At 38.2% G+C, this 25,936-nt stretch overlaps 1 protein-coding gene across 1 annotated transcript in view; it reads left to right on the forward strand.

Annotated features, from left to right (window-relative positions):
- Positions 1–25,561, forward strand: part of st6galnac5a (ST6 (alpha-N-acetyl-neuraminyl-2,3-beta-galactosyl-1,3)-N-acetylgalactosaminide alpha-2,6-sialyltransferase 5a) — a 55,023-nt gene extending 29,462 nt beyond the window's left edge. The window contains exons 3-5 of the mRNA XM_072363925.1: positions 6,679–7,091; positions 17,286–17,393; positions 22,260–25,561. Coding sequence (XP_072220026.1) covers positions 6,679–7,091; positions 17,286–17,393; positions 22,260–22,509 — 771 coding nt within the window. The 3' untranslated portion in view covers positions 22,510–25,561. The remainder of the gene's footprint in view (positions 1–6,678; positions 7,092–17,285; positions 17,394–22,259) is intronic.
- Positions 25,562–25,936: the final 375 nt, after the last annotated feature.

The raw sequence follows: 25,936 nt of genomic DNA on the forward strand, positions 1-25,936 counted from the left end.
GCATCAATTTGTCTCTACAGTCCCACAAATAAATGAACAAATCATCTGCACTGAGGCTCAATGTCACACTTTGACAAATAGGCACACTGGGGACTGAACTGTAGACCATTGTTGACGCTTGGTGGGTGACCTTAACAGCTGAGCCACGGCCACCTCATGAACACTTGCATGGAAAGAGAACAGTAGCAGATGATCCCACAAGCTTTCCCATGGAAAGAAAAATCCTTCGTGACAGTCAGCCAATCATTATCCAAGTCTACTATAAAGAGATGACTCCACTAGAGCAAAAACAGAGAGTTTCACTGCAAGGCACAAACTATTCATTAGGCTCAAGAAGAGAAAGGCCAGCGCAGACTTTCCCATAAACTCCTTAAAAAGCCAGAACGGTTGTAGAACCATATTTCTTTTGACAAAATAAACTAAGTGTGTCATGGATATACATGGCTTCCAGTGACACTGAGACACTTCTATTCAATGATGATGTGACAGAGGAGAGAAAAGCACTCAGGTGAATTTTTATTTGTTTGGATGCATATTGTCTGTTTTAGCAAATGCAGCAAAGCGAACTGAATGGCACCTCAAAGTACAAATGGACACTGACCCAAAACACACTGCAAAAGAAACCCAGGAGATTTTGAAGGTAAAGAGATGAAATATTCTGAAATGGCCACTTAACGGCTGAGGGCAGCTGCAGTGACGGCCTGGTAAAGGACAGAAACACATTGTTTGGTGAAATCAATGGGGTCCAGACTTTAGACTGTCAGTTTACAAATTATAAAAAATGAACATCTTATCTATGGTTATGTTAACTTGTCCAAACACATTTTTAAAAAAGAGGATTTAATTTCACCCCCTCATCCAGTTTAAATGTGAATATTCAAATTAAGGCTCAGAGTTTGTACTTTAAGCCAATATTCATTGTGATTGCAATATATGATGGTAAACAGATTAATAACAAACACTGTGTCAATAATTTAGTATTTCTGATCCTAACGATGTATGCTATTCTTCTGTCACTGAAGTAATACATAGGAAACAGTCATAACTGTCCCTGAAGGGAAATTTCTTTCCAACGCCTGCACATGTTCATGACTCATGAGAGATGCACAAATGCACTATTCATATTTTTGACATATAATGTAACATAACAGTGCTCCTGAAGTCCTGCATTAATGTTCACAGGCAGGCACTGAAATAAATATTCATGTTTTATTTAAGGTCAAGTTATATTTGGGATGTTGTTGTAGATGTGACTGTCTCCACAAAGTTATTGTACAGCATTTGCAAAGATTTTCATTTTTATTGCTTTATCACAGAGATTTTTTTAGGTTTTCTTCTTTATCGTGAGATATTAATCTTAAAGTAAGGATGGTGTTCAGATAAAAGTGGTGTTGTATGAGCTAGAACATTTTCGTGTGATTTGTGGTGGAGAAGAAAAATAAGTATGATAAGAATTGGATGAATGTACCAAGTGTAGCAGGTGTCTGATGGATGTTTTGTACTCTACTGGTTACATAAAAAAATAAGAGGGGTTTCCAGGAAAAGTGAGAGGAGCATTTAAGTAGAGCAGCTTTATTTCTTTTTGCCACAGCAGAGAAAGCATTTCCTGGATTTCTTTTTCACTTGCCAGTTTTCACCTCCAGTAAGACAAAAGAGCTCAACAGCAATCATTATCCATTATTTAGGCTAGGTTTGCATTATTGATCACAGCTTTGATCGAGTGTAAGCAGACACTGATGGGGGAAAGGAAAAAAAACAGAGTATAAATGTAGAAAACATTTTAATTATGATCGCAGGTGTTTTGTTCAGTAAGGAGGAACAAAGCCAGTGATACTGGATACATACATGATAGATGTGTTTTGAATTATAAACCATTTATTGCATTAATCATTAAACAGAGTATAATTTTCACAGAGGATTTGAGGATAAATTCCATTTGCAAGAAATGTTCCATTCTAAGAAAGCACTACACTCCATCACCTTAAACCAAACTACCATATTGAATAGGCCATGCAATCCTGGCTGCAATGGAGAGTCCCAACCATCCTACCTATTCATTGATAATAGCCTAACCAAGTTCCCAAAGGCCAATTCTACCCAGAAAAGCCCACTTAGATTCTTACTTAGACAGAGAAGCAGAAATAAGGTCTTCGCAGCTACTTAGAAATGGGATTTCTGACCTGCTGCACTCAGATTGACTGTCAAGGCGCTGGCAGGTGGGAGAGAGAAGGGCAGGAGGAGGAATGGATGGCTGCTGCTGGTGATGGTGGTGATGATGTAGACCACCAAGACCTCATTAGCACATTTCATCAAACAGGATGGCACCAGAGTAGGTCTCACTGTCTCTATATATTGCTTTCTCTTCGTCCCTCCTTTATATTTCCTTGGTTTCATCACTTTCTTGCTCCTTCTGTGGTTTCTTTTTCTTACCCACCTCTTTTTCATTTCTGACTCCCTTTCCTCCAGCACCGTCAGGTCTCATTAAGCAGATGAGCCCATACTGCTGCTAATCTGCCACTAAGTCAGTCAGAAGATGATAATGATAATGACACATTTCCCCGCCGCCACATACATCTACTGTAGCTATAATCATTTATTTTTTGTTAATGCCAAGAAAATGTAAATCTGTTATGGCAATAAAAATGTAAATAGCTGCCACATTTCCACTGGAGTGATATTTCAGGCCACATAAAAGGGCTCTGCAGTCCTGGTTTGCATACCATTGATTTTCAGTGCGATCTGGATGGAAGCAGGGGAAATCCCAGACGTATGCACACATATATGAAGCAGCACCACGCATCACAACAAAATGCAGCACAACATACACAAGTAGGTCCATGACAATGATTTATGTGCTCACTGTGGAGAAAAGTAGGCAACACACTGAAAAAATATTACATTTACAGACTGCCAGTAATGTCTGAAACAGAGTCTGGATCCTTGGCAACAAAAAGGAGGCTACTGTAAAGACAAGAGACAGTAGAATAATCAGGATGCTGAGCCACAATATTTATACAACATGTGCAATATCACTGCAAAGTCAAATAATTCAAAACTGTACCACCTTTCAATAAATTAATAATTTCTAAGAGGAAATTAAAGTCATTCCTCTCAAGAAAATACAAATACTTTCAGAAGACTGTATTGAAAACACTGACTAATTGCAACAAAAGTGAACACAGCAGTGGTTTGTGTCACACTTTGCAGTGTTTGGTTTTATTTGCACCGTCTAAACATAAAAAAATGAAAACTTGACCGATGGGTCATTGTCTCTCTGTCTCATATTTAATTGGTCAAATTTGTGTTGCTGCTTTGGAGAATGATTATTCACAAAAAATATAATTATTGCTCATTATTTTAATTTATAGATGCTGTGTTGTGCTTATATTGGACATTACCATTATTCTCCAGCTGTGGGACACCACAGTCATCCACAGTCTGTCATGCCCATACCAAAGGCAACATACAATAATAATACAGCGCATTCATTTATTGAATATGCTGTTAGTTATTAATAGATTATTGTAAACAATGTTAACGTTCATCCTTTCTTTTTCTAACTCTATTAATTTATGCATGTACATTTAATGACCCTGAAGAGTGGGTATGGAAAATTAATGAATGAATATGTTCAGTATGAACCAGTTTGCTGTAGTCTGTAAATGGCAATAGGTCATTATCTCCATACCATTACCAACAAAGCTGTTATATGCTCTTAGAAAAGATAGACAAGACATATGAGCTGCATCTCAGTCTGTATCACGGCATCATGTTATTTTAGGCCTATCATTTGTCATCTACACTGGATGGACTTTTATCAAATGATTTAAAAAGAGAACGCTATAACCACCATCCATATCGATGACCAGCAAAAAATCAGTCGAGACACAGTTGCAGCAGTAATCAAGAGGTATAGAATGACTAATGAGAGCCGCAGTAGCCGTCCTTCTGAGATGAAACAACACAAAGAGTGCAGCTTGTACAATCTATCTCTGAATAACCGGCTGGCAATCAGTGGAGAGTTTCTGTGACAGTTCAGGCAGTGTGAAGGATATTGTGGAACAGACGCCTCTATGAAAAGTACCAGAATAGAAAGATTGCTTGCGCTGCACAAAAGTGTAGCTTAAACTGTACTGCTTGATATCTGCTGCTCCTGATTCTTTCGTCAGATGAGACCAACATATTGTAAATTATTTTTTTCCAAACCTGTCCAGGACTACCACAGTGAATGCACAGCTGTGGAGCACAGAGGTGGGAGTGTGACGATGTGGGGTGAGACTGGCCATAGATTATTGTGATAATATAAAAAGTGTCTAATGAAAACCTGTCTTGGAGAAATATTCTAGTAAACGCTAACAAGCTTCTGAAGACGAGTTAAGTAAAAACTATGACCTGTGAAAACAGTATGTTTCCTCACCTGAATCCACATTTGAGGAATGTTGGAGAGAAGAGCAACACAAACTCTGCCTACAAAGATCAGTTAATCACCAAAACAGTAAAATGTCTGTGGAGGAAAACACAAAGATATTTAAATCTGCACAGTGGTGTGGTGTTTAGCACCATCACCTCACAGCTAGAAGGTTCCAGGTTGGATTCCCAGCTGGGACCTTCTCCCCGTGTATCCGTGGGTTCTCTCCAGGTACTCCAGCTTCATTCCACTGTTCAAAAAGTATGTATGTTCGGTTCATTGGTGTCTCTAAATTGTCCGTAGGAGTGAGTGTGAGCATGTGTGTGGTCGTTTGTCTCTGTGTGGCCCTGTGATGGACTGGCAAACTGTCCAGGGTGTACCCTGCCTCTCGCCTAATGATGGCTGGGATAGACTCCAGCCCTCCCGCAACCCTAATTTGGATTAAGCGAGTATAGAAAATGGATGGATGAACTGATAAAAATAATTACAGTTAACTTCTCATTTGTAGAAAAAATCATAGAGATTACAATGCTTGTTCAGCAGTTTATAAGAAATATTAGTGAATAATCATAATTATGCACCACAACTAATAACAGAGTTTATGAAGTATCAGTGATGGATATAATGTATTAGAAGTTTAGCAATCACAATGCTTTATGGCTTAGTTTCTACAGTGACAGCATCTATAATGATCTGTGGTTTCTTTGCTTGATACTTTTATCCATCTTGAACTTTATTTGGAGTTTGTGGCTTTTCATTTTTTGGCTGTTCTACATTCTTGACTGTTTCTATGTCCTATGTTGACCTTGTTTTTTGGGATTTCTTGGTTTAATTTTTATTTCCTCTGCTCCTTGGTTTGCTGTAGTTCCAGCTCTAATTTGTTGCTCTTGTTCTCTTATTCATCCTTTGTATTTAATTCCTGTTAACTTTGTTGAGCTGCCTTGTTTCACACCTGGTTTCTGTAGATTGCCATCATGTGTTGTTCATTTGTAATTTCTTCCCTCAGTATTCATTCAGAATAGTTTCCTGCGTTCATTGCAAAATCCTCATTGTCACTACCCATTCTCACACAGTGGATCTTTTGTCTTTGCTCACAGCGCTTTTGTCCTGCATTTAGGTTTGATGCATTCTGGATTTATGAAGTATTTTTTTGCCATTGGCCCCCCTGCCTGTGCGGCATCTTCTGTGTGTTCTTATAAGTTTTATTCTTTTGTAAGTTTTAGACTCATTAGTTTTTTTTCATTTGCCTGCTTCCCGAGTCCTGCATTCGTGTTCAAATCCAGCTTCAAAAAGGGGCTTTTATGGAGTTATCCATGATTGTATTATATATATATATATATATAATATATTATATTATTATATATTATATATTATTATATATAATATATATATATTATAATATATAAGAAAAAAGTTTTCTAGAGCTATATAAACACACAGTGAAAGTGGATCAAAGTCACAGTGTGAAGAAGAACAGGCAGTTACGCTGTATTATAATTTCAAGATCAACAGGATCTGTCAAGAAACAGGTATATATATGTATATATATATACATATATATACTATTACTGTAGGTGCTGTACATGAAGGTTGGTTCTGCAAATGTGCTACATCTAACTACCTGTTTTTACACGAAAAAAAATTGTCTTGCTGTGTCTTAAACTATCAGTAAAACAAATATCTATATAGTTACATATGGTAATTATCATCTGTATTCTATTCTTATGTTAGTGGTACGCATGCCTCTTAAAGTTTCTTGCTACAAATGTATTCTTTGTTAAATACTCCATGGGTTTGTATTCAAATAAGCATTCCATGTGAGTTTCATTCAATAGAATGGTGGTTTAGGAGGTAAACACACATTCCTCTGTTGTGTGTGAGTGGGAGTAAGATTTAAGGTGAATCCTTTGTAAGACCCTCGGGCTTCTACTACTCACAAAGCAATTTGACAAGCTACATATACCCTGGAGGCTCTGTTGCTACCTGTTTGTCAACAAAGCATTTTCTGCCTCAAACGCACAGTGAAGCTTTATGTCGAAGTTCCCCAAAGTGTGCTTTTATTGTCTGCTTTGCATATTCATGTTTAAACCTGGGCTAAACAGAACGTCAGAGCATTTTTAACTTACGGAGTTTTAAACAAATAAATATGGGGGAAAACCAACAGTAAAGCTCTTCCGCTGCTCTGCAGATGCATTACATTTTCAGGCAGTTTTTATTATGTTTTTCTCAATTTACTTCATTGTTTTTTTCCCCCTGCTTCCTTCAATCAGCCTCTCAGGATGCACTGCCACACCTGTGCCCTGGTGACCAGCTCAGGCCACCTCATCGGAGGCGGCCGGGGTAAAGAGATCGACCAGGCAGAGTGTGTCATCCGCATGAATGACGCTCCAACTGCCAGGGGTTACGCCTATGATGTTGGCCGCCGCACCTCCCTGCGCGTCATTGCTCACTCCAGCATGCAGCGGGTCCTGCGCAGTCGCCACGAGCTGCTAAACGTAACCCAGGACACGGTGTTCATCTTCTGGGGCCCCAGCAATTACATGAGGCGCGATGGGAAGGGACTGGTGTACAACAATCTGAGGCTGATGAACCAGGTGCTGCCCACACTCAAAGTCCACATCATCTCCTGGCAGAAGATGCTGCAGTTTGATGAACTCTTCAAGAAAGAGACTGGCAAGGACAGGTGAGTTTGTCACTGAATCAGAAACATTCATAATAAATGTACGGAGAGAGGAATTTATAATCTGACAATAATACCTATGACAGCCTATGTAGACTATTTATTTTAGTAGCACCAAAACTATTTCATCAACATATTGGTTATCAATATTTTCTTGTTTGCCATGAATTTATCATGGGACAGAATATGGGTTAGCTTAACCCATAATGACCTCATGCTTTAACATTTTGAGCCTGGACCAACAAACACATTGCATCAATGTTTTAAAGACACTCAAACTTTTACCTAAAATACATTGATAAATAAGAAGGCAACGTTTTTTGTTTCATATTTTTAGTTTCTTTTCTCTGGTTGAGAAATTAAATGTTTTGGGGGACAGCTTTAAGTTTTTCAGAAAACAACCAACTCGAAAAATTTAAGAATTTGCTGAGTTTTGAGATTTTTATGATGTAAACTGAGTATTTTTAATCGGACAAAATTTGATTCCTGACCATGTGTTTTGGGTTGTTTTACTGAAACTGAAAATCTTTCACTGCTTTAGATTCTTAAAGCAACAGTTATTTTCACTTCAGATATATTTACTCCAGACATTAAACAGAAGTGATGCATCTCATTTTAATTTCAGACCCCTTAGGATGTGATAAATCTGGGGATTTTTAAAAATCTAAAAGAATAAAAAAGAGATAGTTTTATGGAATATTTTCTCCTGTGCCTCCAAACTTCTGAGTTTTTAAGCTGTCTCTAAACATTGCCCTTCTTTTTCTGGTAGAAATCAATTATTCTGTTATGAATACAACAGAACACCCTGAGGTCAGTCTCCTCCTGGAGATTAAACACACAATATGTGTTTTTTAACATCATAAGAAAGTAAGGTCTCATACTCATAAAGCAGATCCATGGCCACATATTTTTTCTTAAAAACATATTTCTGTTCAAAAGATATACTTACGTTATATAAAGCCTGTAGAAACTTAAAATGGGTGTACTTAAAGTGACACATAGAAATTAAGATTTCCATGAACAAGTACCATTGAGTTATGTGAAAAAAACAGCTGCATTTGACCTTTATCGTAATAAGGTAGAAGCTTCATCGCGTCTTAAAGTTGCTCACAAACATTTCAACCACATTAAATAAACCTGACTGCAATTTACAACTAAATTGTGTACGACAAGTCATCTTCAGTGATTTGCACCCTTGGGTTGTAGGATTTAGTGACATCGTGTGGCAAAGCTGGAGATTACAACCAACTGAAAACACCAACCCATTTACCAACTCAGTTGTCTGTGAATAAATGAAAACAAATACACTCTGAAGCACGTGTTCAAAGCCGGTCGTGTTTTTGAATACAAACTGCTTGTTGTAAAGAAATAACTTATTTTCAAATCAGTTCAAACTAAGGAAAACATAGCTTTGAATGTTAAGTTGCATTTCTGCTCAAAGACAACAAATGTTACACACTGGAAGTTTTATAATTCTGTTGCCATCATTCACTCCACCTACGGTAAGTACTTTACAAGATCTGCAACTTGTTGAGATCTGTGACCTGTCTTAATCCACTTCAATACTTATATTTGATACTAACTATATGCTGATTAAGATTTTTGAAACATGATCTGAAGTCTTTTTTACCCTTGAAAGTAAACTAGGCAGCGTTATCTCACTTTTCTGCCGTACGAGCGTTTGGAAACACAGTTCATACCAGTTAAATGTTGGCTGTGGGAATTCATGTCTCCGTATTGTTCTTGAAGTTTAGACTTGAAAGGTGTCAACAGAAAGTCTAGATGTTTTTTTCATGCTGTTGTGAAAGTTTTGTTGAAGGGGTGAAAAACTAATGCAAGTCAGAAAAAGAAAAGTTAGTCCATCTCTTGTGTGTGATGTCCTCGTGGCTCAGCAAACGGTGCTCTGGATTTCACTTTGTTTAAAGTTGAAAAGCATTAAAGGACCTCTTTCCTCAGTCCAAGCTCAGTTCTCAGTCCTGTGGCTATTAATGCTGAACAAAAACCCAACCATACACACACATACACGCACACACACACACACACACACACACACACATGGTATTCATATGTCCCTCTCTTTATCTGAGCCTTTGTCTGGGGTGTCAGTGAAGACTGAATCTGACTTTGGCTTTAGACAGATGCCAGAGAAAGAAAATGCCAAGCTGAGGATTTGGCGAATGGCTTAAACGCCTGCAATTCTTGAAAATGTTTGCAGTGAGCAAGTAGCAAGTTCACTGTTATTTTCTCTTTTGCATCCCTTGTATTATTAGGCTTTAACATCCCCAAAGCTTATTTGGGTCAGTTGCTCTGTATAGAAAATAAATAAACCTTAGAATATTCATGCAAAGCCTTCTAATATGTGAGATCATTTTATAGAGAGTCTATTTGCATGTGTAATGTGATGTACCTCTATAAAAAAGCAATATTTTAACTCATTTACAAAATTATTCTTTTTCTCTGTGAAAGTAGCACTAATAGTTTCTGGATAATAAACAGTGCCACTGGCGCCCCTGCAAGCTTGTAATTGTAATTATGGGTTATGCCATTTCGGTAAAGATAATTAGGATGGTGTGGGATGATGCCACAGTCACTCATTTTAATAATACTGGCAGAACAGCGCTGGGAAACAGGTGTCCCTCTGCATCCTTTGTGCTTCAACTGGTGATTAAAGGCAAATTGGCTTTTGAAACATATCTATTTTCCTGCTAGCATTTTATGCTCCCAGTGTACTTTTGCTTACAGTCCGACTTGGGTTTCTACTGGACCAAGCCAAAGTGAGCTGTGGTGTAGTTTGCTGGAATAAAATGTACAGTGGTTCCCAATCAGTTACCAAAAACACAAAAAGATAAGACCCCTCCCTCTCCTCCACTTTGAAACAGGGCCAGCCACCTGAAAGGCTTAGTAGGCCCACTTAATAGGACACACTTACCAACCTTTAACAGCCACGTACACATCCACATGTTTTTAGTGATTTTCTTTGAGAAGGCTTCTGCTCAGGCTGATGGTGAGCAATCAAGGACTGGGACACATAGATTAACTGTGGTTTCCTTAAACTATAATGAAAAATGATGAAGGAGTCATTTGTAAAAAGAAAAAAATAACAGAATCTGTTTCCTTCTTATGTGCACATGTTCGGTTTTCAGTAATAGAAAGCGATACAGAAAGCAGTGGAAATTGTGGCTGTAAAACATGGCAGCAGATGGTCAGGAGACTGATCTTCTTTCACCATGTTTTCTACATTGTTTTTCATTGATTTCTGGGCTTGACTGGACTGAAGCTCATTTAATTACTAAAATTTACAAAAAAAACACGGCTTTACGTCTTCATTAACTCAGCTCGATGCAACCAAAGTAAAGAATTAATACCAGTTAATGTGCTTCAGCGGTGGATGGAAACATTGCTTTCTTTTGCTGATGTTTTTAAGTTGAATTTAAAATTTGTGCATTTGCTTTTGAATGGAAACTAACTACAGTCCAAGTGTGCCCACACACTTTAAAATGGCAGATCATATGAAGAAGAGTCACCTGTGTAGGTGCACTTCTGGTGTGCAGGGAAAAATAGGCATGCAGTCTGTTTTATATTTTCATTTTTTCAGTTTCGACGACATCTCTCCCTCACTGCTCACTTTAAGGTCTGCAGTGAGATTCTGGTTCATTGCAAGTCACATAGTGTGACGTGGATATACTGAACTCTAGTTTGTAATCACATGTAATGAAATCTGACTGTATGATGCAGTGGAACAGGAGATTGGCATCATAGATGTGCAGCCGACAAATCTGCAGCAACTGTGTGATGCTATCACGTCAATATGGACCAAATGTCTCCAACACCTGCTTTTACTAGCAAGTGTTGGAGACACTTGCTACCTATACAGTGGCCAGTTAGTGTATGTCATTCCATTGGTTTGGTACATACAAACTAGGCTGTATTGTTGTCAGTGCCAGTAAAGGCTACATTCCACATAAACAGAGAAGAAGGTGGAGTGAAAATCACACAGTTAAAGATCTTTGGGGATCACATATAAAAGTTAATGCTTATATATTTTTCTTAATTAAAGGTAACCCTGGTAGGAGTTAGCAGGAAGAAACAACAACAGGAAAGGAAGGTGCTCAACCATTTCAAGAACAAAAATATAAAAACTACAACTGGAATGAAGCAGAAAGGAAAGATTGGTGTTTGTAGAGCAGGAATGTCAAAAAAGACATTCAGTATAATCAACAGAATCTGGAAGAAAGACTATGTGTGTAAAAAAAAAACAACTCTGGCTTTATTAATGCTGCTGTTTTTACATCTGTTGAATTAGCACAACACTGATCTGTCACGTGTCGATTGATCTATATAAAGTGAAGGAGCTCAAATTAGCAATCAGCCCAGAAACACCTGTAATCACTGCAGGTACTTAGGTTGTACTTGTCGAGAATAAACCTTACACACTTTATATGCTTCATGTAAAATAAAAAAAATTGAAAATTGTTGTTTTTTTTACATTGAAGTGAATATTAAAGGTGTTAAACAGACATATCGGCTTGTGCTAATTTCAATTTACTGTGTCTTCATGAACCATCATCTCCCTGCAGCCATGTGACCATATCATCTATTCACAAAAAACCCAAAAGGCAAAATACCTGCTTATTATAAAAAAAGATAAATATGTCTTTGTTCTTGTTAGTGTCTTATTAAAGCTGTGCTCTTAACAAAGAAGCTGTCATCTTCTCTATTGGACCTAAACTGTGTGATAATAATAATGATAATTTCAGTTTGTGCTTATTTTAGTGGGAATAAAATTTTTACCTTAAACGATCGATAAACAATTACACTCCCCACGAAATGGGCAGTTTTGCCACATTAACAGTCGTAGACTGTGTAAACATTAGGACCAGCACAGGCAGTCTGACATCCCACTCACTGCTTGCCTCCAGTCCTGTTTTAAAAGACAGTCATTGAAGCTAAGAGCTTGACATTTCACATTGCATTATTCATCAGCATGTTCATAAACAAGGAGATGAGGAAGACTTCTACAGTGAGATTAGACGCATGCCGCTTGACTAAGACCCCCCCACCACAGATTGCTTTATGACAAAATACTGTGCTTTGAAGTTTCTAATTTACAAAAAAAGAGTGTGTATGTGTGTTTGGGGGACGGTGGTGCTCTTACATAAACCTATCCTGTGTTTATCTATCACAACAAATCAACATGTTCCAGACAACCTGACTGATGTCATAATTAAATGAAAATGAGAAGTGTGTGTTTTGGCTACGATAGCAACACTTTGAGTCGTCGTTGTTGCTTCCATTATGTATACCCTGATATAGATGAAAGTTAAAGCTAATAAGTGCATCATTGTTTGTATTACCCTGTCACTCACTCAGCCAGTCCAGGCTGGTTTATTCAGGGGATCTGATTGTTTGTGCAGCACACCAATGCACAACATATGATAGGCTCTAATGGCTCCAATTTGATTTGACTTGATTTAATCTCAAGTTTCCTTGATACTTTCTCTCACCGTCAAGTTAAGGTTACAAGTCTCATGTGTATGTTGTCTAGCTTGTTTGTTAATCTAATATCTACCTGGCCCCCTTGACAACAAGATGACACCTCTCATAGTGGAGAAAAGATGATTTTGCTTGATTTGTAGGAAGAGAACAGAAAGCTGGGTGTAAATTCTTATACAAAGGTTGAAACACTGTGTAAAATGCAATTAAACAAGGAATGCAGTGAGTTGCAAATATCAAATGTTAAAAGTGAAAAATTTCACACTTTCTTTTTAAAATATATTACCTAATCTTGGATTTCAAGGGAGCAACACATGTAACAAAAGGTTGGACCTTGCACATGTACAACATTCATACAGAATAACATGTTCATCTTTACAGAATTCATACAACCTCTGCTGTTAATCTGTGGGTTGTCTTTAATTATTTAGATTATTGGCATGATCTGACAGCATTTAGCTGGTTAGTATGCTATGCTAGCAAACTAATTAGTCTAATCATGAATTCTGTCATTTATTTTTTCGGTGATTACTTTGGCTTTTGTCCCCTAACTGAACATAGTTTACATATTTTAATATGTTTTAATTTGCTCAAAACAACACACAACAAACAAGTTAGAACTGCATCAACTCTTTTAAGAAGCAGTGTTCATGATGACAAACTTCCAGTGTAATAATCTTGCCCTCCCAATCACATCAGTAGCCAAAGTATGCTAAATTTGATGTTTTTAACTCTGTTTACTACGTCATGGTTGGTGCATACACTTGTACATGTCACCATAAAATAAAGAACATGAAGAAGGTGCCTGATGGTCTCCTGATAGATCATGTATTCATTGAAAATACATCAGCCTCACTTAAAAGAAAACCGGGAAACATTCATTAGTGATCTAACCAGCAGGATTACCTGATTTCCAAACCACATTTATTTAGCAACAGTATTTATAGTATATATAGTTCTACTCATTATCTTTTGATTCATTTTGATAATAACTAATTTACATTGTTTAAATATCAGGTGTCTATTAAGAAGTTTATGTTTGATATGGATGCATGCATATATGACAGATAATGTCCCTATAGTTACTGACACTATTGTTTATATGCATATTATAAAATACTCTACTGTAAAATTAATCTATTAATCTGATTTACCTCACTTTTACATATCACCATAAAAACAAAGGCGATGAAGGAGGTGTTGGATGGTTTGGCATGTTCTTGACAATGCCACAGTTTTATTTTAGCAGTTGTATCCAGGATTGTGTAAGTTTGGACTGCTGCTCAGTTAGAGGCCTTTAACGTCTTTAATGTCTGTTCAACTCCTTTGAAGAGTCAGGAAATCTTTCCTTGCTCCCTCACAGCTTCCCAGAAATACATTATTCCACTCCGCCATCCCCTAACAGGAGAAATGTTATAAATTAAAGATCTAAACAGGCCTTTTATTTTGGGATTTTTGCCTGACATGTATCCTCCTACACAGTTATTTCTTTGAAAGATTGCCTGAACACCTTTTTAAACATTCAAGTAAATCTTCAATTTCAAAAGTGTCATCCTCATCAACAGCAGGCGAGCAGCTTCGAGATGCCTGCCTGGTTGTTCTTGTCAAGACTTTTCTTATCGGGCCCAGACTTAGTTTCTCTTTTCCTTTCCATGTTTAAGCCTCCGCTCCCGCAGCAGCTGGTGTTTGTGGGAACAAAAGCTGTAACAACCTTTGAGAAGCAGCAGGGTGATGAGTCAGGCCGGGAGATAAGGAAAGCACCTTGTCAACCTGCTCCTGAGAAACATTTTAAACCTCTGCAACCTCACTTCACCTCAGTGCCATCATTCTAAAAGTATCCTTACTTTTCCTGAGGAAGAAACAGACATAGAATACAATCATGATTCATAAAAAAATGTGTTTGCACCAAGAAGATGAAATGTACAAGACTTAATGACTTCAGATTTCCCAGATGATGTGTTCCAATCGATGTGATGATACTTTGACTTATTTTTCCAGCACCACCATGAGGATGACATTTGTGATATTGAGTGAAATGAATCAGTGGTTGTGGGGTTGGCTGGAAATTTGCTGAAGGTATGTGTATCCCCACACTCAAAACATGATCGGGGCCAAATTTCCGTTGGTCGTGCACAGCAGAATGAATCATCCCCAGCCAGAGTCTTGGTGGATTATGAAACAACATGCCCCCACGCAGTGTGCACAGACCTTCTAAAATATCCACCAGCCCTTCAAAGAGGAGCAAGGCACCGTCACTGAAATCGAAAAGTCACCTCAAACCAAACAGCCGTACTGCTAGTTGTTGTTTGTGTCTCTATCTTTTGCACGTCACTGTGTATGTTGCAGATGTTTGCATCATTTTACATCACTGTAGTTTTGTGTCCCCTCTGGTCATTTGTGCCTGTTCGAGCAGGATTTATTTACGTTGCTTGACATTGCATTGTGCTGCATCTATTTGTAGTATTTTCTGTCTAATTTAAATTTTTGTGTCTCTGAGGTTGTTTCACAGCTCCTGTTGTTACTTAAGGCTCATCTGGTTTCTTTATTCTATTTAATTTGTTGTCACTTTGATAACTTTGCCACTCTTTGTGGTTAATTCATTACATCCTATGCTTTTGTGGTAATTATGTGTCTTTTTTTAGTGATTGTTTTAAATTTTTCTGTGGTTGTTTATTGTGTCTTGGTTAATTAGCCACGGAACTGTTTCACATGTGTTTCTGATCATCTTTCATCTCATTTTGTGGTGATTTTGTGTCTCTTCCAGGTTGATCTCTGTGGCTGATTTATGTCTCTTTTGTTGTCATAAGGCTTTCGGCATCTTATTATGCTCTATTTAAAAAAAATCTTTCCCCTAATTTATTAGGTGGTCACGAACTTTAATATTTATTAATAATTAGTTACTGGTCATTAGGTCATGCATTACTTTCGGATTTTCCATCCACCCATTTTCTAAACCCACTTAATCCGTCGGTCGGGTCGCGGGGGGGCTGGAGCCTATCCCAGCTGTCATCGGACAAGAGGCAGGGTACAACCTGGACAGGTCACTTTCTGATTTTTAAAAGGGTAAAAAAGTACATCAGATACTGATGCATAAACACATCCACTCGTCACCTGTTGCGATCGCTGTCGTGATGAAGATCAGCTGTTGAGCTGGAGGCACAGAATGTGCAGCTGTGTCTGATGCAGCTGAAGGACCATAACCCTGTTACATCAGTGCATAGTTCAATATCTTCATACTGACAATATGGGAACAAGAACAGTTGTGATGCATGATTTCATTAAAATATTCATAAGCTGGTTTGCTGCATTTCTGATTGTTCCTGAAGGGTTTTGGATGATAGCTACAAAACTCATTTGCACTACTGTGCTTGGAAGGGGTTAGAGCTGTGGCTACAGGCCAGTGAACCAGAAAGGTTTGGTTGGAAGTTTCGTGTCACTACTCTATTGTAAAACCAGATTCCATCCAGCTACTTTTACAGGTCTTTTTTAATTTGAACATTGAAATAACTAGATGTAAACTAGTTTTTTTTTAACATTTGGAAGAGGTGAAAAATACAGTAAAGCAAAGTATACAGAGACTGTACTCCTCCAAACTCCATGACTCCATGGGTTGCTTACTCATTCAGGCCAAAAGTGCCTACAATAATGTTGAAAAGAATATGCAATGTATGGGAGCTACTAGATGTAGAAGTTGCGTTCTGATAAATTTAGTGGAAAACCTTGTTTTCAGCTCCCTGATGCTCCAACCTACTTGCAGATGGCTATGCACTGAATACTAAGCTATTGCTGTGATAATGCTTTCACACTGATGTTTTAGCATATTCTTTAAGTTTTGCATAGTTATTCTCATACTTTTCCTTAATAGTGTCCCTTCATCAGCCAAAACGTTCCTTTGCTACCCCACTACAGGTAAACGGATTTGATTTTTTATCATTCATAAACAACATCAATGTCGCAAGTAGCAGAAGGAAGCTATGAAAAGTTTGTTAATACAAGGTTAATAATTTTGGTAACTAAGAAGAAAACAAATGCTTTTGCTGCATTGAGGATCTTCAGCCAAATGATGTCAAGGCTGTGAAAAAGCCTTGAATCAAGGTTCCATTGCCCTTTGGAAGTGGTGAAAGTTTCATGACTCTACAGCTCATTAAATCTATTCAAATTCTTCAAATAAAGTGTGTAAAGTCGGGCTGGGATGTTTAATCTGACAGCAATCCTGCAAAAGAGCTTGCACTGACTGACAACTGGATGTAAAGATTTTTCCTAATGCAATGTAAATATGATTTCATATTTTTTTCATTACTGCACATCTCTGAAAGTATGATTAATGCACATTTCTTTGCCGTCTTAAAGCAGGCAGACAGCTCTGCAGCTGAAGGGATGTCTTTCCAACTATCAGCAGCACATGCAGACCAAGGCCACCTTCTGATTAACAGTTTGATTACTTGACAGGGTTCATTTGTATCAATCGATATGTGGATGGATCTGTGATTTAATGAGGCTGTGAGAGGACCTAAATGATCTTGCAGTCAGGAAAACCAACCTGTGGATTAAGATAAATATTTATTCAAATGTAAAATGTCAATATGACATTTTTCATATTATCTATCCCTCTTAATCAAATTTTAACAAGTTTTTTTTATCCTCCTCATCTTCCATGCATTAAACCCATGTAAGTGCCAATTTTCTCCCTCCTTCCCTTTGCAGGAGGATATCAAACTCCTGGCTGAGCACTGGCTGGTTCACTATGACCATCGCCCTGGAGCTCTGCGACAGGATCAATGTGTACGGCATGGTGGCCCCTGACTTCTGCAGGTGAGAATGTGGAGCTGAATGTAAATGACAATCAGCCAAACTGACAAGCACCATCTCTAAGAGATTTTTAAGGCAGAGCTGTATATGCAGTCACTTCAAAATTCCCAGCCGCACAAGCTCCTGATAAGAGAGATTAAAACTAAATATATTCAGCAAGCTGGTGATAAAGTTTCAGCGTAGGAGATGTTTGTGGAATACTTAAATTGTGTGCATATTAGTACAAATAATTCAGTAAATTCCGAATGTTGAAGGAAAAGACACAGCTGTCCCTCTCCTGTTTTAGCCACTGATTTACATTGACCTCCTTCCAAATACAGTCTGTGAAAATCAGTGTTAGAATAATGATTTTTATATATTCTCTTCTTGAACGGGTCTACAGGGTAGAGTCACATTATCAGGGAGGTTCAGCTCATTTGGTTTAACGCTCTACCACTGAGCCCTCCTTTGTTTCCCCTGGCCTTGTCAAACCTTTTGGACTGTAATATTTCATTTGCTTTCAGCACCATTCAGCATTCCCACAACACACTTTTCAATATTTCATTCAGTGCAGTCTGGCATACATACAACTAACCACCAATTGACAGACACACAATGGATTATTAGCTGTTGAGGTTGTGCATTCTAAATTCAGGCAGTGGAAAGCTGCATTTTTGTGCTGCGTATGAAATACAACTTTCTTTTTTGTCCTTTATATATTATGGATTATTCAGTATGGAAATGCAGATTTGTGAGCATCCACCCATAAACCAGACCACACTTACACAATGCATGATGCCATGTGTGCAGCTCAAAGGCAAGCTGTGTTTTACACGTGTGATTCCTCTTTCAAATCATTTTAAGATTTGCTGGAAGGATAAGGTGGTATGAGGTCATCTTTATCTCATGCAAGGCTGTCTGTGCTCATCCCATCAGGGCAGTATGCTCAAATACATAAAATATATTTTCTGTTTCTGCTATCAGGCTACAACAGCAATGTGGATTTCAAAGCAGCTGCAAAGAAAATACAGTCCTGGTCAGTAATTTTAAGAAATGGATTTAGAATATCTGCCAAAATTACAGCATTTGAAACAATTTGATTAATTGTCAGCAGATATCAAACAACAATCGAAGTTTTCATCTAGTACCATGTCTGCTTAATATTCAGTGTTCATATGATCTTCACTAATGAATCATGCCTTCGCTGAATAAAAAGGGCTGACTATTTCCAGTTTCTTGTAGGCAAAAGAGCTGTCAAACAAAACAAATGCCAAATGCTAATCTCCAGGTAATCTCCAAAGGATCTTGAGATCCCTGCTTCAACAATCTGTAATCGAGATTATCAAGAAGTGTAACAGTCATAAATCTGTAAAGATGCTCCCAGGATATTCACTAGAGTTAAATACATGAAATGCAATGATAGCAGTTGTTGACGCTCAGAGCAGATTGTGAGAAAAATGTCATCCAAAATATCTAAAGGGGAGATACAGGGTTAATTTGGACAGTTACAGACTGCACAATATTAAATTAAGCAAAACTGTTACAGCGCTGTGCAAGCCTTGAGCCTTTGAAATAGGTTCACCGATTTAGTGAATCATGTGCAAATGTAAATGTGAATACAGTATATGAGTCTTACTTGAAAGTCAGTATTTGGTCAGTATAAGCTCCTTTATTCTCCAACACAGCCTGAACCCTCTTAGACAAGCTTTCTGTCATTTCTTTAAGGAGTCTTCAGGAATAGTTCTCCAGGCTTCTTGAAGGACATCCCAAAGCTCTTCTTTGGATATTGGCTGCCTTTTGATCCGTTCTCTGTCAGATGATCCCACACTGCTTCAATAATTTTGAGGTCCGGGCTCTGGGGAGGATTCATCCCTCCATAAGACCTGTTGCCACTGATTTTCAGTCCACTTCTTGTGTCATAAAGAGTTGAGAGTTGGCTCAAGACATTTGCACAGCAGTGAAAGGGCTCAAAAAGTGTTTAGAGAGAGACTTGTTAAACCATTAATTCAGCCAAATCACACCCATAAATGAGCATTCAGCAGTTTATCTGAAGGTATATAAAAATCTCATTCCAAAATGCAGAAATCAAAGTGTTTCTGCATATTCTCCTTATAATTAAGACTTCTTAAAAATAATGATCAATACAGTTGCAAATAAACACTCTCCAAATGCACCACTAGTCACAGAAAGGAGCAGCTCCCATATTGAATTAAAAATGCTTCAGACAGGTGTAGAAAAATGCTTTGCCCTTTGAAGCCAAATGTGTATTTAAGACATTTTTCTGGTGGATTTGCTGTGCTGAGATTCAGAAAATCTCTAATGAGAAACACAGTGAATATACCAGAGAAACTCCAAGTTCAGGATGGTGGTCCCATGTGGGAGAAACTATGGGATACCGAGCGATTTCTGACTCTGTTGAGCTCCTGGCAACCAGCCTCGTTAGCAGAATTTAATGGTTTGATTTACAGCTCACGTCTCATTCGTCTCAGCTAGCACTTTAATTGGGGGATTTTATTGAACAAGGAGCAAATCTTATTAGATTTCTCAATGAAAAAGAACAAACTGTGTAATGTTCAGTATATCCTTGACCCTGTCTCTGATTGATTTAAGGATTCTTTTGTATTTGGGTCTACAGGCAAATTCAGCCTTGGCGATGATAAAGAGGAAATGCGGGTTTCAGTTCTTAAAGAAATCACTGGCCGGCACTTTGCAATCCTTTTAGCTCTCATGACAACTTTAGATTCGATTGGAAGATCTGAGGATATAAAATCCATGGTTTTCAAATGTCACGTCACATATGCCCCGTTGACATGAAGCATATATATTTATAAAGCCAGAGCATTGATAAATAACTAATGAATATAAATGATGTATCCAAAGCAATAATAGAGACATGCTTGCATTAATTCATTGTGCCTTGTCTTGAAATACAAAGGAATTGTACTTTGATGTTAAATCGCTGCTCTATGCTAATGTTGATTTTCTGTTTTTAAAGTACCTTCCTGCTCTCTTTTTTAATGGACAAAAATTGTGTTTTTGGAATGTTTAATTTCCCATTTGTGGCCACAAATATCAAAGTTAACTTTTGTATTTCTTTGAAATGCTGCACTATAACGATGAGGTATATTTTTCCTCCAATTTTCTATTTCTACTGCCAGCGTGTACACAGAGGCTGAGGAGTGATATGAAATCTGCTCCCATCAGATGCTGGTTGTGAACTGTACATCACTGAACAATTACAGCTCTACCACTTTTCACCGAAGGTTTTTACTAAGTCAAGGCTGTTTTACAAGACATCTGCACAAAAACAAAGACACAAAAGGCACATCAGTCATGTGTTCTGAAAAAGCAGAAGAAAGCTGTGGAGGCTAATTGTTTGTCAAATCTTTGAGAAAATGTGATTTGGAATGTTTCGAGTGATGCGCTTGAATTTATATTTGAAATGGAAGAGTACTGACAAAGCAAGCATCTGATTTTGAAGGAAAATTATAAACCTGAGACCAAATGTTTCTTTGCTTCACACATACACACACAAACTTGTTTTTCTTTCTTTGTGATGACTCATTATTGGGCTAAAGCATTCTCCCACCTTAACCAACACTACTGAATGCCTAACCCTAACCTAAACCTACTTTTCTAATCTTAACCATAAAACCAATTTTGACCCTCAAAAATCCCTTTAAACATAATTTGGTCCCCACAAAACATGTTGGACCCTACCTGTATAGTGGGCTTCCGCTATAGTACACACAAACACTTGTCCTCACTGGCTAGTAAAGCATTTTATGAGATATAAATATTATTCTCTTGACAGTACGATCACTTTACAAGCTCACACTTAGAATTTCTTGCAGTCAAAACATGAACAATTCCAGTTTTGAGGTATGTGGACTGGCCAAATGCCAACAAATGCCTGTAGACTCATTTTAAGACAGATTTGGGAATATAAATATAATGAGACAATGACTAATATACGTTGGTTAATGACTACATGGACATGACTGATGCTGCTAAAAATGCTAAAGTCAGGAAATGATGAAATGTTTCATGAATATTTCAGAAAGATGTGACAAGTTAGGAGAAATGTGCCTAAAGAACTGTTAAACAAAATTCTAGGACCTGTTCTGAAAATGTCAAATGCGCAAATATTGGATCTACGTTTAATTCTAATGTAAAACGGAGGAATTATTAATGAGGGTGAAACATTAGCATCATTAAGACCAACTTTTCCAATCTAAGAAACAGACTGCAGGCTGAGTGCTCTGGCATAAAGGGATGTTTTACACTATAATGTGTTTTAGAGTTTGTTATTTCAAGCTGACAATTCCCTTGTGCAGAAATGTTTTCTCAATCTCATCTGCATCCAACGCCTCAGAGCATTCAGAGTCCACAGTGTTGTGGAATTTCTGAAACCTGAGTGAGTGGAAGCTGTAATATTTTCCCCAGGAGCCTCACATCTAGAAGTCTGCTTATTTTGGCTTCTTGATATATGGAATACTCCTCCGAGTTTATATCTCTTCTGCCTCTTTCTTTTAACCTTGTAAGAAATTGAAGCCATTTAAGGTACATCTGTATGAAACTGTGCTTCAAGAACTGCACTGAATTCAAACCATGCACCAACATATTTAATTATTTGTGCTTAAAGAAAACTACAGGTTTTGAAAATGTTTTTCTTTTATTTAGCTTTTTCATTATGTGAAAAAGATACCACTTGAAATAATTAAACTAGTTTAATTTATCTGTGCAGGCCCTGCAAATATCAGGTTAATGAGAGTAGATCAGTCTCCTTCACCTTGAAAGAAAAATACTCAGTGGTTTCACACAAGACTCAAGTGACTCATTAAAGTGCTTTTAAATGTCAACTGTCTTTGTCTACTTCCATTGTTTCAGGGAGCCTCAGCACCAGTCCGTTCCCTACCACTACTATGAGCCACGTGGACCAGATGAGTGCGCCATGTACATTTCACACGAGCGCGGGAGGCGCGGCAGCCACCATCGCTTCATCACGGAGAAGCGGGTGTTCGCCAACTGGGCACGGACGTTTGACATCCACTTCTATCAGCCGGACTGGAGCCCGCCGCCTCTCCCAGCCAACCAGTCACTGCAGGGGACAGCCCCTGCGGCTCCCCAGAAGACGTGACTGGTGTTGGGATAAACAGATCGCCTTAGTGATTGTTGTCAGAAGGACTGAGGATGGGGAACATTTACCCTGAGGGGCAACTAGAGCCTGAAAACACATGATGAAATATGACAAAGAAAAAGCACCACAGATGAGCTCTGAGTCTTGATCCTGTTGGACAATAGTTTGTCAAATAAGGGGAACCAGTTAAGACTTTTTTGAAAACCTTGTTAAGTGAGTTATACACGAAGACAAGATCATCACACACTAAACGCATGCATGCAGTGTATTACTGTGGAACCCTGCCGGTCTTTGTGCATATATGAGTGACTATGTGTTTGTATATAAGAGAGATCCCAGAGGATACAACAGTTAGGTCTCTCCATTAAGGATGGACATGGAATTCATGGAGAAACATACTATTAAAATGTCTGAAATCTACCAATGTAGCTATGGAGATGGTGGAGGCTGAATGCAAATAATGATGTTCCTTGAGTTGAATTGGGCTGTTTGAAAAAGTGAATTATCACTTCAGACACCAAATTTTTCAGCAGTTTTCAAAAATTGTTTGGTTCGAGTTGGAAGAGATTCTGGAGACCCCCTGTCTCACGCAAGAAAGATCCAATTCCTTTTAAAGCAGTTAAATAAATCACTTTCCTGACTTTAATTCATACTGCCTTTCATATGTGTGCATTATGAGCTGTTCCAATTCAAATTTTGCACCTTTTGCAGCACATCCTGGAGGACTGACAGGTGTGTAACAGTCACTGTAAGGTTTTATCTTGTGTATGCACTTCTTTCCGTGCCGTAGGTGTATATCATAAGGCTTTGTTAGCTCCTGTCAGCAGTTAATAGTGCGATTTATTTAACTACAAGCTGGATTTCCATGTAAAAGCACAGCCATGTCACACAAGAAAAGTGGGAGATGAAGATCGAGAGCCAGGGTGCAGCAGCAGCATCCATCCTACTATATTCATCTGCTGCTGCTTCTGTGAGCCTGAATCACCTTGCAGAGAATGACACTGTTTTGAAGAATACTGGGTATATATATGTTTTTTTTTTTTGCTTAACTGATAAGTATGCAATCTGTTATTCTCGCTCTGGTCTGTGTTTTATGGGCTACATGTGGATTCCCCCACTTTACTCTGTCTCCATGAATAAAAACCAGGTGCCAGTAAGGAAAAAGTGAGGAGACACAAAGTTATTTTAAGAGTACAGGCTGGTGCTGAGTCTGTATCGATTCCGTCTGCTTCAGTGTAACATGACTAATGAGAGCACAGATGCTGTGGGCCGGATACATACATGCTTACACCGTGACGGATGTTTCACACTACATGATTGCCTCTCATACATTGTAAAGAGCTGCAGCCTGGCTCGGAGAGCTGCTCACTTTTTAATGTAGCAAAGATGTGTTTTTATTTTCCACAGATGTTGACCCATCTGGGAATGGCTGTGGCCAATTTGTGTGAATTGCAAAGTGTTAAGTACTTGAATATTTGTGATTTTTTTTCACTAAATGTAATCATGATAAGCAGCTACTGACTGTTTGGTTTGTAAAATGTGAGGAGGGGATGTTTTCAGACTGTTTGCTGTGGAAAACAATAGCCCAAAATTGAACATATATTAGGTAACTAGTGGGAACGTTTTGAGATTCTTCATTCATAAATAACTTATGTAGGTCGACATTTTGGAAAATATAATTATTCCCTTTTCTACCATGTCTGAAGCAGATTAGCACCAACTCAAAGCTGAAATGTGAAAGACCATTTGCTTCACTGTCTCTTGACTTCAGGACATTCTTGGAAATATCTATAAACATATTCCATGGCAGAACCTTGATACATTGTAGTGAAATGTCACACAGATAAAAAACAAAAAAAAAAAAAGCTATGATTGATAGCTTTGGTGGTCTTTTAAAGTAACACTAGAGAATTTGGCAATTCTTTGCTCTTTAGCTCCCCCTACAGTTGTGGGATGTAACACCACTGTCATATAGACAAATCTCTTTGTGAGCCCTGCACATGTACAGCCATGCACATGAATTTGTTGTCATGTTGAAGAGGCCACAAAGAAGACATCAAAAGCCCACACAAATGTCAAGTGACCATAAGGCAAGAAGCTGTGGGGGGTGGAAACCAAAGTCATCAACTGCAGTATTCCAGCCCCCAAGCACTCTAGGATCGTTTCAGACCCAGGAATGTGCATAACACATAGATTTAAGTTTCACAAACTTCTCTAGTGTTGCTTTATTGCTGGAGAGAAGAAGTTACAGTACAAATATGAGTGATATCAATCTTTTTGTTTCAACAAGTATACAATCATCGTTCCCAAATTCAGTTCAATTCAATTCCCAAAACAATAACTTCCAACAATGGCTACATTTACATGCACAGCAATATTCTGATATGAACCTGATTAAGACCTTACTCTGAATGAGACACTGCCATGTTAAACTGCTTTTCTGATCCCCTTAACTGGAATAAAGTCAGATTTTGAGAAGAGTCTCATATTATGTAGACATGGATAGCTGAAATTTTGCGTCCTACTGGAGCTTTTAGACTGCTGCTTAACAGCGCTGTGCTGGTCTTCAGAGTTGCCAGGTCAGCTTAATATGAGCGACTCTAGGATAAAGCGGATGATTGTTACAGACCTGTTTTCATAGATCTGGTTGCTTGTTTCTATCAAGAGATCTGCCAACAGAATTCAGTGCAGAGCAGGAAGGCTGTGGTAAAAAAAAAGACACACTTTTGGGGTGGGGGAGAAACTCAAATAGGCTAAAGCTAAAGGGTATGGATGTAATTAAGACTTTGGTTGGGTGCAAACATAGGAATTGTATAATAGGACGTAATGAGTATGAGCATGAGTCATTACTCTGCCCTGTAGAATGTAAATGGGAATATGAATGGAATATCCTATATGCAACTCATGTAAACACAATCGGAATATTGTCTTATTAGGATCATTAGAATATATCTGTCCAGGGACACATCACCAGTGTTGCTGAATCATTTTCTGTCGTCTTTTCAGCACCAACATTAATCTGCTTTGGATCATTAACAATCCAATGAATAAAATACTTGTTATCAGTGGTTTTGCATCCATTAGTGTTTACATGCAATAATAACTGAGTAAAAAAATGTGACCGTGGAAATAAGATTATTACCCGGTGTTTGTTCACATCAACGACAAGAAGAGAAAATGTTGGTTTGTGAGGAAGATGGGAAGCCAGTGACTAACTTTCACCCCAGACTGACGGCAGCTGACATTTTTACCTTTCAATCTTGCTCTTTCCATCAGGCTGTGTCATGCTGAAATAATAATGGAAGACAGGCAGAGCTACAAGGCCCCCTCATTACTCCTGAGAGCTACGAATAGATCCTTCACCGTGTTCATAACTGAGTGCTGGAGCATTTTTTGGGGCTTTTTAATGGTACTGAACTGCCTTTTT

The sequence above is a fragment of the Leuresthes tenuis genome, unplaced genomic scaffold (assembly GCF_036924035.1).
Source record: "Leuresthes tenuis unplaced genomic scaffold, fLeuTen1.0.hap1 SCAF_14, whole genome shotgun sequence".
Classification (NCBI taxonomy): domain Eukaryota; kingdom Metazoa; phylum Chordata; class Actinopteri; order Atheriniformes; family Atherinopsidae; genus Leuresthes; species Leuresthes tenuis.